The sequence below is a fragment of the Pelobates fuscus genome, chromosome 3, assembly GCF_036172605.1.
Source record: "Pelobates fuscus isolate aPelFus1 chromosome 3, aPelFus1.pri, whole genome shotgun sequence".
NCBI lineage: Eukaryota > Metazoa > Chordata > Amphibia > Anura > Pelobatidae > Pelobates > Pelobates fuscus.
The window spans coordinates 275451788-275476348 of NC_086319.1; the positions used below are offsets into that span (position 1 = coordinate 275451788).

The 24561-nt window shown below is 43.5% G+C and overlaps 1 protein-coding gene across 1 annotated transcript in view; it reads left to right on the forward strand.

Annotated features, from left to right (window-relative positions):
* FAM178B (family with sequence similarity 178 member B) overlaps nucleotides 1-24561 on the forward strand; it is a 958733-nt gene that overhangs the window by 656717 nt on the left and 277455 nt on the right. The window contains exon 12 of the mRNA XM_063445563.1: nucleotides 15569-15691. Within this exon, the coding sequence (XP_063301633.1) occupies nucleotides 15569-15691 (123 nt within the window). The remainder of the gene's footprint in view (nucleotides 1-15568; nucleotides 15692-24561) is intronic.

A 24561-nucleotide genomic window follows, 5' to 3' on the forward strand; every position in this document is an offset into this window, starting at 1 on the left:
AAATTATTACATGCCCAAATATAGTTTCTAAAGTGCAACACGTCCAGGGGCCATAGTCAGCGGGCAGGAGGCCAGCAGCCAGGCCTCTCCAGTTCACAGTGGCGAAGCTGGTTTCGCCACATTTCTCCCCTTTGCCAATTAGACTAACAGGGTACCTGACTTTCTGCCGGTCAGTGCCCTGGTTAGTCCAGCAACCCACCCACAAAACAGAAATAACAGAGCAGCCCACCCACACTAACCGGTTACTACATCTGGGTGAGGAAGGATTTTGTCCAAGTTCTGGTGTTTCACCACTGCTGGGTGGGAGACGGGTAGGCTGCCTTGGTGGGTTGCTGAGGGGGCAGAGACCAGCGGTACTCTGTCCTGTTGCCAGCACTACCACGGGAGTAGTCTGGTGGGCGTCTGGTTGCTGGAGACTGGCTGTCTCCCCTTTAGGTGCGCAGCTCGACTGCCGGAGGGGGAGACCGACTGTCTCCCCTTTGGATCCATCACACTGAGGCTGGGGAACAGGACCGACCGCCCCTATCCCTTGTGCTGTAAGTGCAGAGACTACGGTCCCATCTGCACAGTTGTGGGGCTTAACATCTCCCCTTGGTGAGTTAGGCTGCCGCTGGAGAGAGGGTGTAACAAGCTCCTCTCTCTGGACGGTAAACTGCCGCTGGGGAGGGGGGTTAGCAGGCTCCTCTCCCTGCCACTCTCTCTGCTGGTGGAAAGGGGGACCAGCTGTCTCCCCTTTCATTCTCTTGTCCGGCTGCTGGGGTGCGAGACTGACGGTCTCTGCTCCCTGCAGGACACACTGCCGCTGGGGAGGATGGACGACACCATCAGCTCCCTGGGGCACACACTGCCGCTGGGGAGGGAGGACGCTGCTCTCCTCTCCCTTCGCTTCACACTGCCGTCTTGGCATCTCACTTTGCTGCTGGGGGGCAGGAACAACAACCTCTGCCCCCTGTAACTCAGCCTGCCGCTGGGGAGGAAGGACTGCACCTTCGGCTCCCTTGGACACACACGGCTGCTGGGGAGGATGGACGACACCATCAGCTCCCTGGGGCACACATTGCCGCTGGGGAGGGAGGACGCTGCTCTCCTCTCCCTTCCCTTCACACTGCCTTCTTGGCATATCACTTTGCTGCTGGGGGGCAGGAACAACAACCTCTGCCCCCTGTAACTCAGCCTGCCGCTGGGGAGGAAGGACGACACCTTCATCTCCCTGGGGTTGCTCACAGGACCAGTCTAGGAACTCTGCCACCTCGGGTACTGCTGGTTGCTGTTGGGCGGGAGGGCCGGTTGTCTCTTCCCAGGCCTCATTGATGAGTCGCAGGTAATCCCCCTCCAGGTTCCATTCCTGGGTAACTAAATATCGTAGGTCTGCCTCGAGGTCAATAGCGCCAAAGAGACCCAGCATGTTCTCTCGGATGCCGTACAGGTCCCAAAAACGATAGTCGGTATCTTCCCCAAAGTCCTCGTCACCACTATTATCCCAAAATAGACCGGGGCCAGTGTAATCTCCGCCTTCTGGGAACTCATACTCTGCCATCCTGGGGACACACTGAGCCGCGTACCACTGTAGCGCCTGGTATGCGTCGTCGAGCACCAGTTCTGCGTATACTAGAATCTCGAGTCTAGTCACCCACTTTTCTGTGGTCTGTTTTCTCAGGAGGGGCATCCGCTCTGCCATTCTAGCCAGAATTCGCTGCCTTCTGCTGCGGCGCTGATCCCCTCGTGAATACTGTACTTCCTCTAGGGCTTCGTCCCACAATTCGGCTCTGACAGTCTCTCTGTACATCAACATGTCCTCTTCTGACATTGCTCTAGACCTCCGGAGTACGGAACCGTACAATCTATCCTGCAACTTCTCCTCCATTTTCTGAGTTCCTTTGTAGATAGGGTCGCTGTACGGATACTAGCGTTGCCCTCAATTTGTAATCCAGAAATGGTGTTGTCTGTAGCTGTCCCTCTGGTTGTAGGAACGATCCCGCCGCTTGCCACCAATTGTATCGGACCGTTTCAGCATAAAAGGGGAAAAATCCGTTTAGGCGATAATCCCCTTTTCTAGAGACAGGCACAGCTACTGCAGAACACCAAACTCCCGATCTGGATACGAAATAACACTCCGAACTGGAACAGCTGAACAAGAAAAGCGTACAATCCGCTTACACTCTTGGCAGTCAGCTTACAATCCAATTCCCCCCAAGAACGAGACGACACTTCATTTTGAGGGTTAAGCAGGAACTCTAGACTGGGACACCCAGTCTGGCTTTTATTTCCAACTCACACATACAGGCCACACCCAGGGGGAGGCATAAAATAACCAATGACATAGATGTTACCTCCCACACATCCCCTCCCCTTAGTGTGACACATAATCCCATTATGCATACAGTTTAAAATATACTTTTACACAACTTCCATAACTTTAAAACCATACATCACATTCACATAAAAATACATATCCACAATCAATCCATTCAGGGGAACAACATATTAAAAAATGGCATGAATCCGACCAGGGGTTTAAAAGTTACTAAAAGTATCTTTTGGGCCTGGGCTTGCAGCATGGCACAATCTGGCTCAAACAGAAGTAAAACATCCCCCACAATGCATCCCGGCTTCCTCCCTTCTGCCCTGGAGATAATTGGAGAAGTAATTCAATTATCTAGGACTAGAGTCAGACTCCATTAACCACATGGTTGCAAAAAGACAGTAAAAGACATAAAATTACCTACTGATACATTTAACACATAAAACACACATTTCTACATATCCCCAGTTTAACTGAACACATAAATACCTACATAATATTTAAGACAGTATTACTGTGATATGTTACAAAGTCTTAAAGGGACATTAGTCCCAAAAGTCCCAATATGTCCATCGCTGATTTTAAAGGGCCAGTAGCAGCAATATAAATTATTACATGCCCAAATATAGTTTCTAAAGTGCAACACGTCCAGGGGCCATAGTCAGCGGGCAGGAGGCCAGCAGCCAGGCCTCTCCAGTTCACAGTGGCGAAGCTGGTTTCGCCACAATGTACATGTCTTGCAATTGGTGTATCACTTCCTGAATTGATAGTGTAAATGTGTTGTTGGATCGCACGACAGATCTGTTGGGTAGTTTTTCCGATATATTGGACACCACATTTACAGTTATCCAAATAGACAACATTGCAAGAAAAGGATGAGGGTGATGTACTGGTAGGCTTTGCAATGCCTGCAGCAAAAAAATCATTTTGTAGGTATTAGCTATGTATGTTGTTGTTATGGTTGTGCAAGGTGGCGATGTCCTAGCAAATCGCCTAGGTTTGAAGCTCTTTTAGCTGTAATGGATGGGTTTTTGGTGACTATTTGATTTGTGATATCATCACTTTGTAGAATTGGCCAAAATGTGTTCATAAAGTCCCTAACCGGTTGCCAACCTAACTATATTTTCACCAATGATGTTTGGCATTTGTACTTCTTCATTGCTATCTTTTGTCACACTATTGAGGGCCCGTTTGAAGAGTCTCCCTGGATACCCCTTTTCCAAGAAGAAGGTCCTTAATGCGTTGACTTCTCTGATAAAATCTTCGTCATTGGTACAATTCCTGCGGGCCCTTAAATATTGGCCATAAGGAATGCCTCTTTTGAGAGGTTCAGTTAAGAAACCCATTAGTTGCTGTTGGTTTTCTAAACAGTTTGATTACTATGATTTTAGACTTACTGTTAAGTCTAAAAATTCCAAAGACCTGTCGCCAAAGACTGATGTTAACTGCAATCCCATGCTATTGGCATTTAAAGCATGCACCCATGTATGGAACATGGATTCATCACCCTCCCATAGACAGATGACATCGTCTATGTAACGGTGCCAACTCCTAATATGGGTCTTAAAGATTGATTTGGAATAGACAAATTGTTTTTCCCGCCACACCAAGTACAGGTTGGCATAGGTGGGGGCACAGCATGTGCCCATAGCTGAACCACGTGTTTGGAGATAGATTTTACCATTAAAAGTGAAAAAGTTATGCCTCAACATGAATGTTAGGAACTTAATGAGAAAAGTGCAGAATTGGGTGCTGAATGTGTTCGATTCGGTCAATAGGTCTAGACATACCTCTAAGCTCACTTCATGAGGGATATTGAAGTAAAGGGCAACCACATCCAAGCTCACCAAATGAGAATTGTTGGTGCATGTTAACTTGGTTAGTTTCTCAATGCCTGAGTTGGTGTCTTGAATGTTAGAGTTTGTCTGTACTACTAAAAGGCGTAGAATTTTATCCATAAAGATACCTCAATTTTCAGTCAGTGATCCCTTACCCGAGATTACCGGGTGTCCTGGTGGTTTTTTAGGGTTTTTGTGGATTGTGGATAAGCAGTACATAGTGGCCATTGTTGGTTTTGGATTAAACTGTGCATGCAACATCTTAATCACAGGGAAGGGTATCAATTACTAACAATAGTAATAAGTGACCCGACATCAAATTTTGTTAATCAGTTGCGCCAACTTTTAACAGAAGCCTTGGAAAATGATCTGATCTCTCTAAATGATCAGATCGTTAATTTTGCCCTGGGGTCTTTCTTCACTCTAGACCAGTATTCTCCAACGCAGTCCTTATGGACCAACAGTCCAGGTTTTGTCAGTATCTCCATTGGAATAAAACAGGGAAATACATAAATCTTGGACTGTTGGTGGTCTATGAGGACTGAGTTGGGACCACTGCCCCAACCCAGTCCTCATGGACCACCATGTAGTGGTTTTTAGTGTGTGTGTAGCCATAGGATGAATGTCTATTAATCTGTAACTACTATATACAGAACAAGTAGTGATGTTGAAGCTTTTGACTCCCTTTTTCAAGTCTTCCTTCTTTCATCAATACCCTTGCCACCCCATCATCAATTCCCTGCCCGCCTTCATTAAACCCCTGCACCACATCATCAAACCCCTGCTCCTTAATATAAGCCCTGGCTATCCCTTCATAAATCCCTTGCCCCTTAATCAAACCCCTGGCCACCTCTCCATCAGTCCCTTGAATCCTTTCTTTATTTCCATTGCCCTCTTCAGAAAAACATTGCCCCTGCCATCAGACCCCCTTCTTCCCTTGATCATTCCCCTGCCCCCTTCATTAGCCCCCTGCTCCCCTTCATCAATCCACTGCCTCCCCCCTTCATCAAACCCCTGCCCCCATTCATCAATCCCTTGTCCCCTTCATCAAAACCCTTGCCCCTTAATAAAATCCCTGGCCACCTCATTCCTCTGCCCCTCCCCCTCTCCCCCCTCACACTCACCGAACAGATCCTTCCGCTGTTCCCTGTGAAGGCGGAACACGTCAATGTCATGCAAATGTGCGGTGTCGCGCCTCCACGCTCCTCTTACGTGCTCCAGACCTTTTCATCCATAAGTGGATTCCTGGTCGCAGATCTCCCCTCATAATTTGCAAGTCAAGTGCACAGCAGCACTGTGCACTTTACTTGCTCTGCACTTTAAACACCTAACTCTGTGTCACAGGTGGCGGTACGGATACCCGGACTCCTGAGTGCCTGATGATGATGCGAGTCTCAGCATGGAAATGGACCATCAGGGCCTGGTGCAGGGTAACCACACGCCTCCTTGTGTTGAGCACCAGCGTTTGTGTGGCCACATATGAGGGACCTGATACAGCTACTGCGGATCCCAAGAGCTAGGAGCTTGATGATATGCAGACCTCCCAGGAACTAGAAAACAAGACATGAATAGACTAGAAGAACCCAGAACCGGAGGAGTACAGAAAGCAGAACCCAGAACATGTACACAAGACATGAGGGAAACATGAACAGGGCAGGACTGTACATGAACTGGGAATACAAGACAAATTAAAACAAGAGAAGAGATACAAGGCAAAACAAGAGGAGACATAACTAAGTACAATATATGTAAAACATTGGAGATTTATACATACATAAATGGCCAAGATCTATGCAGCCCACCACTGTGCCAAAGTACTCCAATTACGGTGGGTTCCTATCTGCCTAGATATGATGACTAAATAAACAATAATAAAACACACACAGCACTTACCTGCAAGAAAGGGGCAGAGGACTTGGAACAACTGTCAGCAGGAACCAACTGAAACAAAAGGATTAATGGAAAAGGAAAGGGTGTGGCAAAATAAAACAAACATATAAAGGAATCCAGGAGACTGGGAATTCCAGGAACAGAATAAAGGAATGAACCCAGAAAACCCAGCATAAAGAAAACCAGACATAGAATAGAAAACCAGAAACCCCCCCAAAAACTAAACAAAAATTGTAAAAAATAGTACTGGATACCAGAGGCCAAGGCCAGACATCTCCTCAGAACAGAACAGGATGTGACACTCAGGCCAGCCTGTAAATGACCTGTTGTGAGCTGTGTCAAACACTTAGCACCCTGCGTGGCGGCACAGCTCGCACACCCAAAAGGCCAGCCCTCAGTAAACCACCAGGGCCACCGTTAAGGGTGTGTGAACTGTGCAGTCACACAGGGTGCCATGGCAGCAGGGGGTGCCATGCGGGCAACACAGCTCACTCATGCCCCGAGTGATAGGTGGGAGGAGTACTCAGAGCACTCCTATAATGCAGGGCGTGCTGTATAGGATTTCATTATCCTACACTCGGGTCTATCAGAGATGGCAAAGGGGGTGGGACTAAGCGACAGGCAGGGCAAAATGTGGCCGATCCCTCTGCCTGGTAACTGAGGAGAAGCAGGAAGAAGTCCTTGCATCCTCACCTACCACTACACAACCCCTTCTCCCCCTACCTACTACCAAATATCCCGTGCTCCCCACCTACCACTTCACTGGCCCTGCTCCTTCACCTAGCACTACACTACCCCTGCTTTCCCACCTACTACCAAACAGCCCCTTCTCGCCATCGAGCACTACAGTACCACTGCTCCCCCACCTACTACCAAACAGTCCCTGCTCCCCACCTACCACTGCACTGGCTCTGCTCCTTCACGTAGCACTACACTACCCCTGTTCTCCCACCTACTACCAAACAGCCCCTGCTCTCCTGTTTTGGGCAAATGCAAATATTACAAGTTTTAGAATGAAATGTATTTCTTAAACTGTGTACTTTGTCTATAAGAGATATTGCAAACTGGCAAGGAGTTAGAATAGAACATATTGTTTTTCATACAATGTTTCTTTAATAAATGACCTCTTACCCATATTCAGTGAATAAGATGTTCAGACTTTAGGAAGCCATCTTGTCCCAAGTTAGTGGAAATTCTCCAAATCTGGGAATTTCCAATGACGTGTGCACTTACGTTTTAATTATGGCCTTGTATCTTTGCCAAGTTAAGGGAGGTCCTAAAATGAACATCTAAGATATAAATGTGTACCTTTTAAATGTTAAGACACAGAGAGGAAAGATTTGGAGACAGACGCTCCACCTTATAATGACAGAGAGGCTGACATGATGACATGTTCAGAAGGGTATGTTTATTTATTAAGATATTGCAAGCATCTAGTTTAATTTTATAAACGCTGTTATAAATTATTGTAATGAATTTTATATGTCTATATTTATATTTTTTTATATAATAAATATCTAAAAAGACACAACATTATTGCTTCCAAGACAATCCTTATTTTATATTGTATTCTCAATTATTTATATATTTTAAATAGAGGATCTCTTACTAACTATATAAAATAATGGCTAAGATATGCTAAGTTCTATGCATTAAAGGACCACTATAGTGCCAGGAAAACAAACTTGTTTTCCTGGCACTATAGTGCCCTGAGGGTGCCCCCACCCTCAGGGTCCCCCTCCCGTGGCGCTGAAGGGGGAGGAAGGGGTTAATCCCTTACCTTTTTCCCAGCGCCGGGCTCCCTCGGTGCTGGGACTCTCCTCCCTTTTCTTCCATCATTGGCTGAATGCGCATGCGCGGCATTCAGCCAGTCCATAGGAAAGCATTCTTGATGCTTTCCTATGGACGCTGGCGTCTTCTCACTGTGAGTTTTACAGTGGAAAGCGCCTCTAGCGGCTGTCAATGAGACAGCCACTAGAGACTGGATTAACCCGTAGGTAAACATACCAGTTTCTATGAAACTGCTATATTTACAGCAAAAATGGTTAAACCTAGCTGGACCTGGCACCCAGACCACTTTATTAAGCTGAAGTGGTCTGGGTGCCTATAGTGGTCCTTTAAAGGAACACTATAGTTACCTAAATTAGTTTAGCTAAATAAAGCAGTTTTAGTGTATAGATCATTCCCCTGCAATTTCACTGCTCAATTCACTGTCATTTAGGAGTTAAATCATTTTGTTTCTGTTTATGCAGCCCTAACCACAACTCCCCTGGCTATGATTGACAGAGCCTGCATGAAAAAAAAAAAAAACTGGTTTCACGTTCAAACAGCTGTAATTTACCTTAAATAATTGTATCTCAATCTCTAAATTGAACTTTAATCACATACAGGAGGCTCTTGCAGGGTCTAGCAAGCTATTAACATAGCAGGGGATAATAAATTCTTAATTAAACAGAACTTGCAATAAAGAAAGCCCAAATAGGGCTCTCTTTAAAGGAAGTGTTTATGGAAGGTTGTGCAAGTCACATGCAGGGAGGTGTGACTAGGGTTCATAAACAAAGGGATTAAACTCCTAAATGGCAGAGGATTGAGCAGTGAGGCTGCAGGTGCATGTTCTATACACCAAAACTGCTTCATTAAGCTAAAGTTGTTCAGGTGACTATAGTGTCCCTTTAAGACGTTATAGTGCTAAATAGGGGAACTAACTGTGGTTACACTCCCACCGAGCACTACACTACCACTGCTCCCCCACCTACTACCAAACAGCCCCTGCTCCCCCCACTCACTAAAATACCCCTACTACCACACCTACTACCAAAAACAGCTTCCTGCCACGCTTTGCTTACATATTGCAAATCACACCCTCTCTACCGGTGACCGAGGCTTCTAAGTTCCTTCAGGATGCCATGATGCACTGAGACAGAGATATGTTGGGCTTGCCAACCCACCCTTCACCTAATCATGAGGAGTAGTAATGCCATCATTCTCTTTTGTTCGTACATTTGTATATAGTTTGGGCCGCTGGTCCAAGTTCATGCCGGACTTGCTATACACCCTGCTCACTCTATCCCTGGAATTTCTCTGTCGGCTCGGGCTGGAACAGACAGAACTCCAAATTCATGCACTCCCATGTGTTCCACTATGCTCCATGCCAAGGTTTTGGCTAAACAAGGATTTCTCAATCAACACAAATTATCCTTGCTTCTCCTCTAAAGTTCCTTTCGTGGAATTTGAAAGTGTCAGGATTACAAATTGATCCAGCACGCAGTACTGTGTCACACCTAGGACTAAGGATAACTTATAACCGGAGATTAGAATGGCCGGACTTAACGTCTCCAAGAATAGTCAAAATACTTGCCGAGGTTAGGGACACAGAATCAGACACAAAAATGAGGGAAATCCAAAAGTCAAGGATACCAGATATCAGGGAAGTCAAAACAAAGCCAAATTCAAATACCAGAAAATCAAGATCAGGGACGCACTCTCGGATAACCATAGGCATGAAACCACGACAGGACAATGAGCAAGAGGGGAATTGGGTTTAAATACCCCTCCTGTTGATCTGATTGGCCGTAACCGGCCTCTGACCCCAAAGGCAATTACCAAGATTCCATGTGCATGATTGCTGCTCAGCACAAACCCTCCTGTGGATTTGATTGGCCATGACCGGCCTTTGACTCCAAAAGTAATTACCCGGTTTCCATGTGCATGATTGCTGGTCGGCACAACGTTTCCTGTCAGGACGGTAATGTTGATCGGCACAACTTTTCCTGTCTGGACAGTAAATGCCATTAACCACATTTTTATGTGCAGATGAATACGTGACATTACCCCCCACCTGAAGACCGCCCACTGGGCGGGCAGGACCAGGTTTGAGAGGAAATTTGGTGTGAAAAGAACGAATGTTACGGCCAGCATGGATATCAGAAGCCGAAACACAAGAATGGTCAGCATGCCCATACCCCCTCCAATCAACCAAATACTGTAAGGAACCACAAGAAAACCTGGAATCAATGATGGAGGAGACTTCGTACTCCTGTCCAGAAACAACCAAAGGAGGAGGGAGAACAATCGGACTTGTGTACCGATTGCAAACAAGCGGTGTGAGCAAGGACACATGAAAAGTATTAGGGATATGTAAGGATGCTGGAAAGGAGAGATAATGAGAAACAGGGTTGATTCCCCTAACCACACGAAAGGACCAAGGAACCTCAGAGCAAACTTCATGCTGGGAACCTTCAACATGATGATGCGCGAGGATAACCAATTTTTTTAAGTGGAGTAAAGTGTGCCATTTCGGAAAAACGGTCAACTACCATTGAGGATGGTAGTATTCCTATTGGAACTAGGCAGTTCAACAATGAAATCCATCGATAAATGAGACTATAGGATACTGGGTATAGGAAGTGACTGTAACAATTCACAAGGAAGTTTATGAGGAACCTTCGAAACTGCACAGACAGAGCAGGATTCTACATAATCTTTAATATCCCTCCTGAGTGACTCCCACCAAAAATGACCTGGAAATAACGGATACAGTTTTATTAATACCCGGATGCCCAGCGGTCACATTGTCATGGAATACCTTCAGCACCTCTTTCCTGTCAGGCAATGGAATTAACAATTTATCTTGAGATTTGTGGCAAGGTGCCTGGGGCTGAGCCGCCATCATAGCACGGAGCAAAGGGGACGATAAAGAAAGGACAGTGGATGAAATATTACAATCAGGAGAAGTAATAGGGGATGTCTCTTATTCTATTTCTGATTCAACATGAAATTGCTTAGACAAGGCATCAGCTTTAACGTTCTTAGAAACGGGTCTTTAGGTGATAATGAAGTTAAAGCAAGACAAAAATAATGACCATCTAGCTTGTCTAGAAGACAGTGGTTTGGCATCCCCAATAAATGCCAGGTTCTTGTGATCAGTAATAATCAGAATGGGATCCTTGGAACCCTCCAAAAGATGTTGCCATTCCTTAAGCGCTACTATGATGGCTAACAGTTCTCTATTACCAATGTCATAGTTATGCTCGGCAGGAGACAACCTTCTGGAGAAGTAGCCACAAGGATGCAAAGGGGCATCCTGACTCTCTCTCTGAGAAAGAACAGCCCTGACCCCTGTCTCGGGGGTATCAACCTCAGGAACAAAAGATTTACTAGTGTCAGGATGTCTTAATATGTCAGCAGATGCGAACATTTGTTTAAGAAGCTCAAAGCCTTTTTAGCTTCTTTAGGCCATATAGTACAATTACCCCCCTTGCGTGTCATATTGGTGATGGAGGCTATTACCAAAGAGAAACCTTTGATGAATCTCCTGTAATAGTTAGAGAAACCAGTAAACCTCTGTATGGCTATTAACCCACTGGGTAATGCCCATTGTAGAACGGCCTCTAGTTTGCGAGGATCCATTGGAAACCAGAGGCAGAAATGTTATACCCCAAAAACTGAACCTCATGTTGATCAAATACGTATTTCTCATGTTTACAATAAAGACCATTTTCAAGCAAAGTTTGTAAAACTTGTTTGACATGACCATGATGATTTTGGATGTTGGGGGAATAAATAAGGATATCATCCAGGTATACAAGCACAAAAGAGTAAATATAGTCTCTGAGTACATAATTAATGAAGTCTTGAAATATGGCTGGAGCATTACATAACCCGAAGGGCATAACAAGATATTTGTAGTGCCCACTACTAGTGTTAAACGCCGTCTTTCATTCGTGATCCTCCCTAATTCTCACCAAATTGTATGCACTCCTAAGGTCAAGCTTAGTGAAGATCTTAGCACCCTGGAGTCTATCAAACAATTCAGATATAAGGGGAATGGGATAGGCATTTTTGATAGTAATCTTGTTTAATGCCCTGTATTCTATGCAAGGTCGTAATTCTCCATCTATATTAGCTACAAAAAAGAACCCTGCACCAGCAGGCGAGGATGATCTACGTATATGGCCTTTACTTAAAGATTTCTTGATGTACTCATCTATGATTTTACTTTCTTGTGGGGATAGGGCATATACCGCTCCTTTAGGAGGCATAGCCCTTGTTAACAGATCAATGGAACAATCATAAGATCCGTGTGAAGGAAGAGCATTAGTCTGGCTTTTACTAAACGCCTCTCTAAATTCCCAATTTCGGGAGTCGGAGACTTAGCAGCGGGTAAAACAACAATACCCACTTTTTTAGAAATAGGTACCATGCAACTTTCCTGACAGTCTCTACCCCATTCCAGTATTTCCCCTCTAGTCTAGTCATAAAGAGGGTTATGCTTGATGAGCCAAGGGAACCCTAATATGATGGGAGAAGATGGGGAAGTGATTATCTGGAAAGTAATGTCTTCCTTATGCAAAGCTCCTATCGTAATGCAAATAGGCAATGTCTCATGGGCAATAAGAGGTTGGGATAGGGGTCTCCCATCAATAGCCTTAACTGCTAGAGATGATGATTAATCCTTGACTGGTATAGTGTGTTTTTTAACAAAATACAAATCAATAAAGTTACCAACCGCACCTGAGTCAACCAGGGCTTTACATTATAAGTTCTCTGCGTTGCAAAAGGGGGAAATGTCAAAGAGAAATCTGCTTCTGGAATTACAAAAGGATGTATCCATTACACTTAAGACCTGTCCCCTTAAGGTTCTTAGGTGCGGAAGTTTTCTGGATGTATAGGACAAGCATCTCTCATATGCCCTTTCTTGCCACCATATAAGCACAGACCCTCTCTTCTCCTATACTGTTTCTCTGCCTTAGACAATCCTGTAAACCCTAAATGCATAGGTTCGGGTTCAGACAGCGTTGAGAGGTCAGGGACAACAGATTTGGAGAATCGAGGTGCTAGTGACATAGTCAAATGTCTAGTTCTGTTTCTAGTAATTTCCCTGGTCCGGAGTCTATTATCGATCTGCATCACATAGGTGATAAAGTAATTTAACCACCTAGGCAGGTCTTTGGTAGCAATTTCATCAAGTATAACTTCGGATAATCTTTTTTTAAAAGCAGTGATTAATCCGTTGTTAGTCCAGTCTACCTCAGATGCAGAGGTACGAAATTCTATGGCAAATTCTGAGATAAACCGGTTCCTTTGTTTGATATGCATTAGGGCAGTGGAGGCATCTTCCTCTCTGCTTAATGGTTCAAATGTCAGTTTGAATTGCGCCAGGAATTCCTGGTAACAATGAGTGATACTCCTATTACTTTCCCACAATAGATTAGCCCAGATTAAGGCCTTACCTTTAAGTTGGTTCATCAGATACCTATTTTTAGCTCTATCTGAAGGAAATGAACCAGGTGAGGCCTCGAAGTGGTACTCAATCTGATTTAGAAATCACCTACATTCCTGGATATTACCAGAAAAATGCGGGGGAGGAGATAAGGAGATTGTAGGTGCCTTATATACTATAGGTGGAGGTACATTAGGCAGTGGTGACATAATTGGAGAAGCCTTAGGTTGTAAATTAGTCGTCCTAGTAAGGAGCATGCTAATAGCCTGGGCAAATTGATCCATACGGTGACCATTCTCCTCCAGTTTTCTCTTACAAGCTGCTATGTGCTGACACAATTCTGCAGGGTCTATGGCCATGTCATAATGTCAGGATTGCAAGTTGATCCAGCACACAGTATTGTGTCACACCAAGGATCAAGGATAACATATAACCGGACCTTAGAATGGCCAGATTTAACGTCTCCAAGAATAGTCAAAATACTTGCCGAGGTCAGGGACACAGAATCAAAAACAAAGATGAGGGAAAGCCAAAAGTCAAGGATACCAGATATTAGGGAAGTCAAAATGAAGCCAAATTCAAATGAACAAGAGGGGAATTGGGTTTAAATATCCGATTGGCTGTAACCGGCCTTTGACCCCAAAGGCAGTTACCAGGTTTCCATGTGCATGATTGCTGCTCAGCACAAACCCTCCTGTGGATTTGATTGGCCATGACTGGCCTTTGGCCCCAAAAGTAATTAACAGGTTTCCATGTGCATAATTGCTGCTCGGCACAACTTTTCCTGTTAGGATGGTAATTTTGCTCAGTGCAACTTTTCCTGTCAGGACAGTAAATGCCATTAACCACATTTTTATGTGCGGATGAATACGTGACAGAAAGGTGCAAACACGCCCATCAAAAGAAAGAACATACTCACCTATTTAACCAAACACCAAGCCCAGATCATACTTTTGCAGGAAACCCACTGGTCACTCTCTGACACCACTAAATGCAATGCTACTTAGATTCAATCCTGTATAGCTACTAAATTCAACTCTAAGGCAAGACGTGTGGCGATGCTGTTACACTCTAATTTACAATACGTAATCCACAGTTTTGACATGGAACCTAATGTCCGATATATCATCTTATCTTTCACTATCAAAATACTTGTTATTGCATTGTCAATGTATATGCTCCGAATTCCTTTACTAACCCATTTTTTCACTAAGTTACTCACTCAGATTGATATTGACCAAATAATAATAGTAGGTGACTTAACTGCTATCCTTGACCCATTGCCATTGCCGGGTGACTGTCTTTCAATTGGGAACCCCGAGCTCTCAAATATCTGGGAGCTAAAATCCAAAAAAAACCTCTCTCTCTTATATAAAATTAATACTAACAAGTATTTTCTCAGAGTTTGAATATTGGCAAAAACTGTGTGGCTCCAAAAGTTATTGGATCTCACAATTCATTCATGGGTTATCTGCTCTGCCCTCCCTTTGCCCTATGGGACTTGTGGAATTACCCACCAAATCATGTCCTCGCTTCTTTCAAAATGCACAATTATCACTGGACAGGGTTATATGACTGCAATCATGTTTGTGTGCTAGGCTACTAGCTGATGGCTTCAGGGGTTTTCATGTGACCACTATGGATTATACAATTGCCTTGCTAGTATGCCCTTGATGGTGGATGTTGTCACAGTTTCCTACCTCTGTAATTTTAACTCCTCCTTAGAGCCGATGGGAACCTTTCTCATTCCCCAACCACTCTTATTGTTTCACTGCTTTGCTTTATGTAGCTTAATTTCATTGGAATATGCCTTTTCTTTGTGGTACCTGGTGGGGAATCGCTTGGAAGCCTCTTGAGACACAGTGGTGACAACACAAGCTGATCATTACTAACAAAACAGTAGGACCAGGCATTTGATTTGCCTTTTTCATTCTTTAGTTTTATATGTTCTCTTTCTCATGAAAAAAAGGAATATTCAAGATGCCATACACACTATCAACATTATTGATGTAATTTACCTACTTTTCCTGCTTAATTCTACTATGTATGTCATATCAATTCTACCATGCACTCATAATAAAAAAAATGTATTTAGAAAAATAAATTGTCTTGCTTGAAGAATCATCCATCTCTTTTTTTCCCCACTTTAGTGAAATAAACAGTTATAATTTATAGCTCATAATAAGTACCCTGCATTATAATGAAAACAGTTTCTGAAACTAAATAAAAGATAAATTTAGCACATCATTTTTGGACTTGTTTGGTGTCCTATTTATGTAAATCCCACATTTAAACATTGTATTCATTTTTATGCAGCTGCCTTTTATCTGTGAATTGCTGAAAGATATGAAACCTTCTTCTCTAAAGCTGTATCTAGAACAGAGGCTAGAAGCAGCAGACCCAGAGAAGGAAATTACTCAAAGAGAACTGGACTGGGAGGTAGGGGTACTCTACGTTCTAGTGGCTGTCGGGGTCTCCTTAGAAATGCTTCATTATAATGATACAATATGACTTTTTGTATTATCTGATCCCTATGCTATTCACCTTAGCCAAGAGTGATGAACTTATTTTGCATGATGAATATCTGTGTATTAAGAGCTGTCTTTGGTTAATGTGACCATTGTTATCAGGTCTTGGGTGATTTGCTATGTTTTGAATAGTGAGAGGATTGGCCTTAAAAATCCAGTAGATTCTTCAAAACACCTGGTTTTGTATAGACAAAAATTATCACTACATTAGTGGGGAGGTTGTAAGTATTATTTTAGGTCCCAGTTGAGTAGTACAATATGTTATGTGAGCACCAGATATTTAGGGTATTAGAGACTTTTTGGTATGCCTATTTAGAACTTATTTAACCCCTTCACCTTTCAAACATATATAATATTATTATTTTAATATGCCCTATATTTTAGTTATGCCACACAGTTTATGTTACATTTCTTTGTTGATATTTTATTTTACTTTACACACCTAAGCAGGAAATAACTACTAATACAGGCCAGGGGTGGGGAACCTTAGGCCCTCCAGATGTTCTGGACTACATCTCCCTTGATATTGAATTTTTTTTTTTTTTTTTTAAATGGTCAGCGCTAATTAAGGAAAGATAAATAAATAAATAAATATATATATATATATATATATATATATATATATATATATGCAGCAGCCCAATAAAGGGTAAAAACAACAGGGAAGGGCTGTGCCAGATATGTGAACAACACAATGTACTTACAAATGAATCAACAAATAATACAATGAGCTGTGTCTTGTGACATCAGAGAGATAAGAAACAAAAATCCAATATAAAGTGGGACTGGGGTACTAATTAGAGTCACAGATAAATAGTCCAAAAATATTCACATCTCACTTTGGAAATAAATGTCTTTAAGCTGCTTGTTTAGGTGTAAAATCCTCAATGCTTATGGTAGTCCAACTGTTCCCCTTGTATAAAAGACAAAAAGCAAGGGAGACCAATAGTATAGTACCGTATATACTCGAGTATAAGCCGACCCGAATATAAGCCGAGGCCCCTAATTTTACCCCAAAAAACTGGGAAAACTTATTGACTCGAGTATAAGACTAGGGTGGGAAATGCAGCAGCTACTGGTAAATTTCTAAATGAAATTAGATCCTAAAAAAATTATATTAATTGAATATTTATTTGCAGTGTGTGTGTATGAATGCAGTGTGTGTATGAGTGCAGTGTGTGTATGAGTGCAGTGTGTGTGTATGAGTGCAGTGTGTGTGTATGAGTTCAGTGTGTGTATGAGTGCAGTGTGTGTGTATGAGTGCAGTGTGTGTATGAGTGCAGTGTGTGTATGTGTGCAGTGTGTGTGGCATTTTTGTGTGGGCATTTTTATTATTATTTTTTAATTATTATACTTGTAATATTTTTTCTGTTATATTAATTTTTGTTATTATTATTATTTTTTTAATATTATTGTATTATTATTTATTTATTTTTTTGTTAAATTCTTTATTTTTGAAGTGCAGATAATTACATACAACTTGTCACTCCCCAACAGCTTGTGACAGGAGACAAAATACACAGCTTGTAAGCAGTAAGGCAGTGAGAAAACATGCACAATTTTTTAAAGTTACAAAGACAAGAGTAGGTGCATGCTTGGTATCACTATTATAGAGTTAGATCATAACGTAGGTTCTTAGGGTCTTCAAATCTATCTAGACTCAATAGCAATTGTAAATGATTATTTATAGCTTTCTTAAACACATTATAGGACCACTGGGGGGGGACGCACTTTCAGGCTATCTTTGGTAGAAGGTGGCATTGCATCGCTGGAAGCTAGATGCTAAATTAGGATGTGAACTAATTAAAATTTCCACTCGTGTCCTCCATCCCATGCCGCTGGTGGCCATGCCAGGAGTGGTAGGTATGTCAGGCAGTGTTATTATTCCCTGGTGGTCCAGTGGCATTGGCAGTTCAGTGGGGGGAGGGGGGCTGGCAGAGAGCACTTACCTCTCCTGCAGCTCCTGTCAGCTCCCTCCTCCTCCGGTCCGTGCAGCTCCTCTGTCAGCTCACAGTGTAAGTCTCGCGAGAGCCGCACTATGAACCCGTGGCTCTCGCGAGACTTACACTGGGAGCTGACAGAGGTGCTGAACGGACCGGCGCAGAGGAGAAGGGAGCTGACAGGAGCTGCAGGAGAGGTAAGTAAGAGCTCTCTGCCAGCCCCCACAGCCCCCAGTCTGTATTATGGCAATGTAAATTGCCATAATACAGACAGTGACTCGAGTATAAGCCGAGTTGGGGTTTTTCAGCACAAAAAATGTGCTGAAAAACTCGGCTTATACTCGAGTATATACGGTATGTACTGATCAGTATGAGTGTAGAAGGAATATATTTAATCAACACATGTTTAAAAGAGCTATACCCGGGGGGCGGGGCCTGACCGCCAAACTGAACGGTCGCATACACCAACAGCTCCTGCATTATTGGAACCTTAAGCCTCTAACAAAGCTATTTTTAAGCCTGATCGACGACCTGCAGCCGTGGTCCGACGCACAGGGGTGCACTAGCAGAGAGGAGAGGCTTGCAACTAGTTGTTTTAGTCCCTCGAAGAAGAACCAGTCGTCCCCACGGGATGAGGCCTACTCAGGCGGTGAGCGGGGTGGACGGCCGCCGCCCCGCTATCCTGCCCGACTGTGTCGTGCTGGACCCCCACGGAAGTGCAACCAGGGCTCCGTTCCCCCCCCCCCCCTGGGCCGGTGGGGGTGATCCCAGCCCACATCCTGCAACCTGTACCGCGCCAGACACCGCGCTATCCACACAACGTGGCTCCACTAAAATGGCGGCAAATACGGACACACCAGCCTGCGACGGGCGCTACGCCAATCACCCCCACTCGATAGCTAAGGCTCTGGCAGGGCAGCTATCACATACCTGCACAAAGCAGCCGGTCGAGTGGGATCCTCGTGGCACATTACTCCAGCGCCCGCCAGGGCACAATTGCGGCGATGCCAGAGCCCATGTGTGGAGAAGCACACAAGAGGACAGCCGACCGACAAGCCCGGCACAGAACCAGACCACCCAAGGCAACACGGAGCAACCCCTATGCAGGTTTACCCAGCCGACAGGAACTAACTCTGCCACCAGCCACAAGGCACACCCGGACTTGGTAGATGCAAAACGCCTACTTCACAGCACAGCACGGGCCTTAAGACCACCCAGGCAGTCCCTCACTATGCTCGCTCTATTACCACACTAAACCCATGGGCCCCTACGATGGAGGAGGGACAGCACTTACAACTACTTCCAGAGTCGTCAAACCTTCTGTCCCATCTTGGCAGGCGGCACAACATTCAGACGGGACGCCCGACAAGCCACCACGGACCATCGCCCGGCTGATATTGAGCTAACATGGAGTGGACATTCTAGACAAGCGAAGCTTGCTTTAACAACAGGACTTTGCAAAATTCCAACGACCTTGATAACTAGCACAGTTTTTCTCTTACCTATGCATCCTCTCAGGAACTAAGCCTGGACCTTTGGTTAGCCTGTACTAGAAATGTATATGTATATGCCTAGACAGAATGTCAGTATTCTCCACAATACATTAAGCTTGTTTACCATATGCTAGTCTGTATATATGTACTCCTGTAGCCTCTCAGGTCCCAAGTCCAGACTTACGTTTCAGCCTGTTTACCTAGCAATATATGACCTAGTTACCTTCTTGCCTACTTAAACTAATGCAGGTCAGCGCACTATCTATAGACATCTTGTGTTAAAGCTATTATACTAATAGACTACGTTAACCTATGTCAATGCTACCTTAACTCATGCTTCGACTCCACGACGACCTATCTGACAAGTCTGTTTATTTCTCATGCATCCAAAAAAAAAAACAGTGCAACATTTAATCTTTCCACACCAGTATGTATTTGTGTTTATCCCTGTTATCAGCTAAATGTCATAACCGTGCGATGTAATTGAAAATGCGCTTCAAAAATAAAGAATTAAAAAAAAAAAAAGAGCTATACCCAGCTCAGGTGTGAAGGGTGTACAGCGGTATAATCCCTGATTATGGGATATGTGGTAGTAGTCCTCCAAAGGGGTGATATCCAAAAACATTTAAGAGAGGGGTATATAAAAGAACAACTGATAGTGCTCTCAAAATGTAAAATATTTTAAAATGAGCGTTAATAAAAAATGTACTTACAAGTATATGATATCAGCGTTAGTGGTATGATCCCCACCTAGGATATACTTGTAGTCACATGATAAGAAGGATAAAAGCCAGTAGAGAATTCCAACATCAGATTGTGTATTGTAAAAGATGATTGGCACAAGACAGTGACCAAAAAAATAACTTTTGGCAAAAGATAGTGACCAAAAAACCTTTTTAGTAAATAAAATACACATATAAAATACCATTACATGTTTTGCTACTAGGGCTTTTCCATTTAAAAAAGCCCTAGTGGCGAAATGCGTAATGATAATTTTATACGTGTATTTTATAATTTTATATGTGTATTTTATTTAATAAAAAGGCTTTTTTGTAACTATCTTATGCCAATCATCTGATATGATCTGTAAGTTCCTTTTTTATTTACGTTAATTTTAAAATATTTTACATATTGAGAGCACTATCAGTTGTGTAACAATGGCAGGGTGAATGTGACAGGGAGAAGGGGGGGAATGAGACAGGGTTGGGAGGATGAATGTGACAGAGTGAGGGAGTGTTAGTGTGTGATGGTTAGAGGATGGAGTATGACAGGGCAAGGGGAGGTTAGTGTGACAGGATTAGGTGGGGGAGGGGGTTAAATGTAACAGGGTGAGTGTGGCATGATTAGGGGTAAGCAGGGCCGGTGCAAGAATTTTTGTTTACACAGGCGATGACAAATTTTGCCACCCCAAAAATGTATCTGTGGAAGGTAGGTGCTTGAAAACCATAAGTAAAATCTCCCCTTTTGTAATGTTATCATTTTAAACCATTTTTATGGTGTGGGACTGATACCGGAGAAACTGACGAAAGCCAAGCACAGAGAGATGGACACAGGTTTCTTCAGGAAGGAAGAGATTCTTTATTCGATTCACCGAACGGGACTCAGAGGGACTAATGTCACCAAAATACAACAAGAGCTGAGCCCCGGACAATAGTGTAGGCTCCTTATATAGGCATGTAACTCCACCCATAATTAGCTCCACCCACACATACTCTTACCCAATCAATTGAACAAGAACTAATTTCCTGTTTGACCACATGGCTTGCCCAGCACAATGGAGGAGGGGAATACTACATCCGGTATTCTCGCACATGCTCCGTACACTACTGATTGTATCTTTGCCACATGCAACCAACCGACCAATACACCAGTATATGCACGTACACATGCCACGTGGTAATCTCTGCCTACTAAATTTATTTTTTACAGAGATTCCACCACATTCCCCCCTTTGATGCCTCTGATATTTTCACAATTCCGGAGGCATCACTTAACCATAGTTTGCATATACCTCAGGTTGCCATGAACCAGACCAGACTTTGCGATTAATGACATGAATCCCTCAACATTCCTCTTCCTGCACTGGTTCTCCCTGATTTAGAGCCTCATATTTATATATGGCCATTATCTGTGCAGCAGCCTTTCTTTCTGCTATATTTTCTATAATGCCCTGCACAGACCTAACTACCAAAGGAACAAGACATGGTAGGAGAAGACACAGCATTAAGATTAGCATGACTCCACCTACCAATGCCTTAAGTCCTCCAAACTGCTCATACCAATTACCAAACCAACTGCTTGGTTTATACCCTTTCCATACCTGAGTAGGTACATGCGCTAGTTTAACCATATGGCTAGTAAGCTCAGCTATTGCTTGCCCTTCATCATCTATTTGAAGACAGCAATTGCTTAGGTTAAACTTCCCACATACACCTCCCTCTACTGCCAATAGGTAATCCAAAGCTAATCTATTTTGGTAAACGGCTGTCCTCATCCTAGTATTATGCTTCGCTAGGAGATTGAGCGCTTGCGATGTCTCATTGGTAATTATCTCAACCACTGCCTGTAACCTTATAATACGGTTGAGCATATATATTGGGGTTCTATATACAAAAGTACCATCCTCTGCCCATGTAGCTGGCCCATAATAATCTATAATACGCTGGGGAGGCAATTCATTATCTTCCCAGGTACCTATCTCTAGGGGTCCCCTTTTCTTCCTATGATTCACATCATATACTTTAACTCCCAAAGTCTCTCCTGTTTCAATAGGCAACAAGAAGAAGGATGGTTTGAGCATACCTAACACACATGCCCCTTCCCAGTCCTGTGGTAACTCCGAATAGGCTTTCTTACCACAGATCCAGTACAAATTTGCTGGGGCTTTCCAACTAGATGTGATAGATAGATCAAACCACACGTCCTTTAAATTGGTATAACTTGCAAACGGGTTAGGTGGTTCTGAGACATTTGAAGCCGACCACCAAGTTGTATTCTTTGTATTATCATCATAAGCTTTTTGCCCTAGACAAGTCAGTTCTCCTACAGATGTATTAAACATTATTCCTTTCCTTTCTATGCAAACATAACCTATAATGGAGGTCTTTAATCGCCACTCAGATTTACCTCTAACACTCATTTGATAATCGGCTTGAGAAGATATTATTTGTTCAATTGTCTCAGAACCAGAATACATTACCTCCTTTGCTTCCCAGGGCCATTGGTCTCCCATGTTAGTACCTCCACACACATAGCAGTTGGTCACATTAAGACTACCAGCAATACTCTCAGCTATATCAATAAACAGGTTTTTAGCATTATGGGGGATCTTATTTTCTACACTCATCTCTTCATAAAAAGAATGGAAAACCTGATGAGTTTGGGATGCTATGGTATCGGTCTCTATCCCTATAAATAATATTGCCCCAGCATCCAAACCTGTCCCATATATCTGAAACCCAAATAAGTTTCCGAACCCATCTATAAATTGTTCAGGATTATTAATAAGTATATGGACTGGGTTACACTCCATAGACTTACAATATGGTTTGGTAGGCAACTTAGTAACAATCATATCCCTATCTACTGTCTGTCCCCAAGTTGCCCACCCCACACAAGACCAATATGGACAATAATTATAATCCCTATCTGGGCATTTTGGATTTACGTACTTGTTTTTACTACTGGGACAAATATACTTATCATTGGACCCATACGTTCTCTCCCACTTAAGATCTCCGCATACATTCCACGGTTTTCTACCACTTGATATCGCCTTACATGCATCAAATAGCAGAACACCCGAAGAACGTCCGGTTTCTAATACTGTCTTATTTATTAGGGTCCCCTGTGGGTCTCCATTCCGGAGGGTCAACCAAATTGTACGGGGTTGATACTCTGGATTGAAGCACTTAGGTTCTCCTACTCCTAAATGGCATACACTATACTCTATACCTAAGTATCTACACCTAGATACATATCCTTTACACTCATATTGTGAATGCCAAATAAGGGTCTGGGAAATATGATTACCTGTTTTTGTAGTCTTAATGCAAACCTCACAGCTAGGTGTGTCGGTACCTCTACCTTCCTGAATAATTAAAATCACAAAAATATACATTATCAAAAGCATTTCTTTCGACGTCTTCATCCTTATTCTTCTTCCGTGCGATGGCACCTCAGCTTCCAGGATGTAAGGGCTGCAAGGAATGGAGTTCTGCAGGTCCTCTCTTCCCTTCACAGAGGTCCCTTCAAGACACCCTGGCTATGTCACGTGGGTAAGTGGTCAGGCTTTAGTATGGCCGTCAAAACACTCACTTGCTGATCTCTTTAAACACACTTGAAATCCCGATATCTCCTCGTCACTCCGACTGAGTCGTGCGCTTTAACCGGATCTTGCAGGGATTCTCTGGATCTGGTGTAGCTTGCCAAGAATCTACTGCTGCTGGTTTAACCCTGGAGTGATGAATCCACTGAGTCACTTCAGCCACCTTTATAGCTGTAGGGGTAGACAAAAGAACAACATAAGGACCCCTCCACTTAGGCCCTAACGGTACACTGTTCCACTCTTTAATCCATACTTGATCTCCTGGATGATAACTATGAACAGGGAGATAAATATTCACAGGTAATCTATCTTGTACCCATTTCTGTACCTCCTCCATAGTTTTACCCAACTCTACAACCTGCTGCCGGTTAATTCCTTCTCCCAACTGACTCAAATCCTCCCTTAAGTTAGCAAGTACGGGACGTGGGCACCCATACATGATTTCAAAAGTTGAGAGACCCATCCTTCTGGTAGGTGTACTACGAATACGCAACAGAGCTATGGGCAAAAGAACATTCCACTTAAGCTGAGTCTCTTGACACATCTTTGCCAATTGGTTCTTAATAGTTCTGTTCATCCTTTCTACTTTACCAGAGCTCTGAGGTCTATATGCCGTATGAAGCTTCCACTTAATACCAAGCATATGAGTCAGTTGTTGTAGGCACTGGTGAACAAAGGCTGGACCATTATCCGATCCTATAGAACATGGTAGTCCATATCGAGGTATTATTTCTCGCAACAGGAATCGCACAACTTCTCCTGCTTTCTCTGTACGAGTAGGACATGCTTCTACCCAACCTGAGTAGGTACACACAACTACTAGTAGGTAGCGATGTCCACCGGATTTAGGCATTACCGTATAGTCTATTTGAAGATCGGACATAGGGAGTCCCCCCATATACTGGACTCCCGGTGGTTTCACTGGTCCTTGCCTTGCATTATTCTTGGCACATATCACACATCTTCGTACAATGGCTTGAGTCAAGTTGGACAACCTTGGTTTGTAGAAATGTTTCCTGAG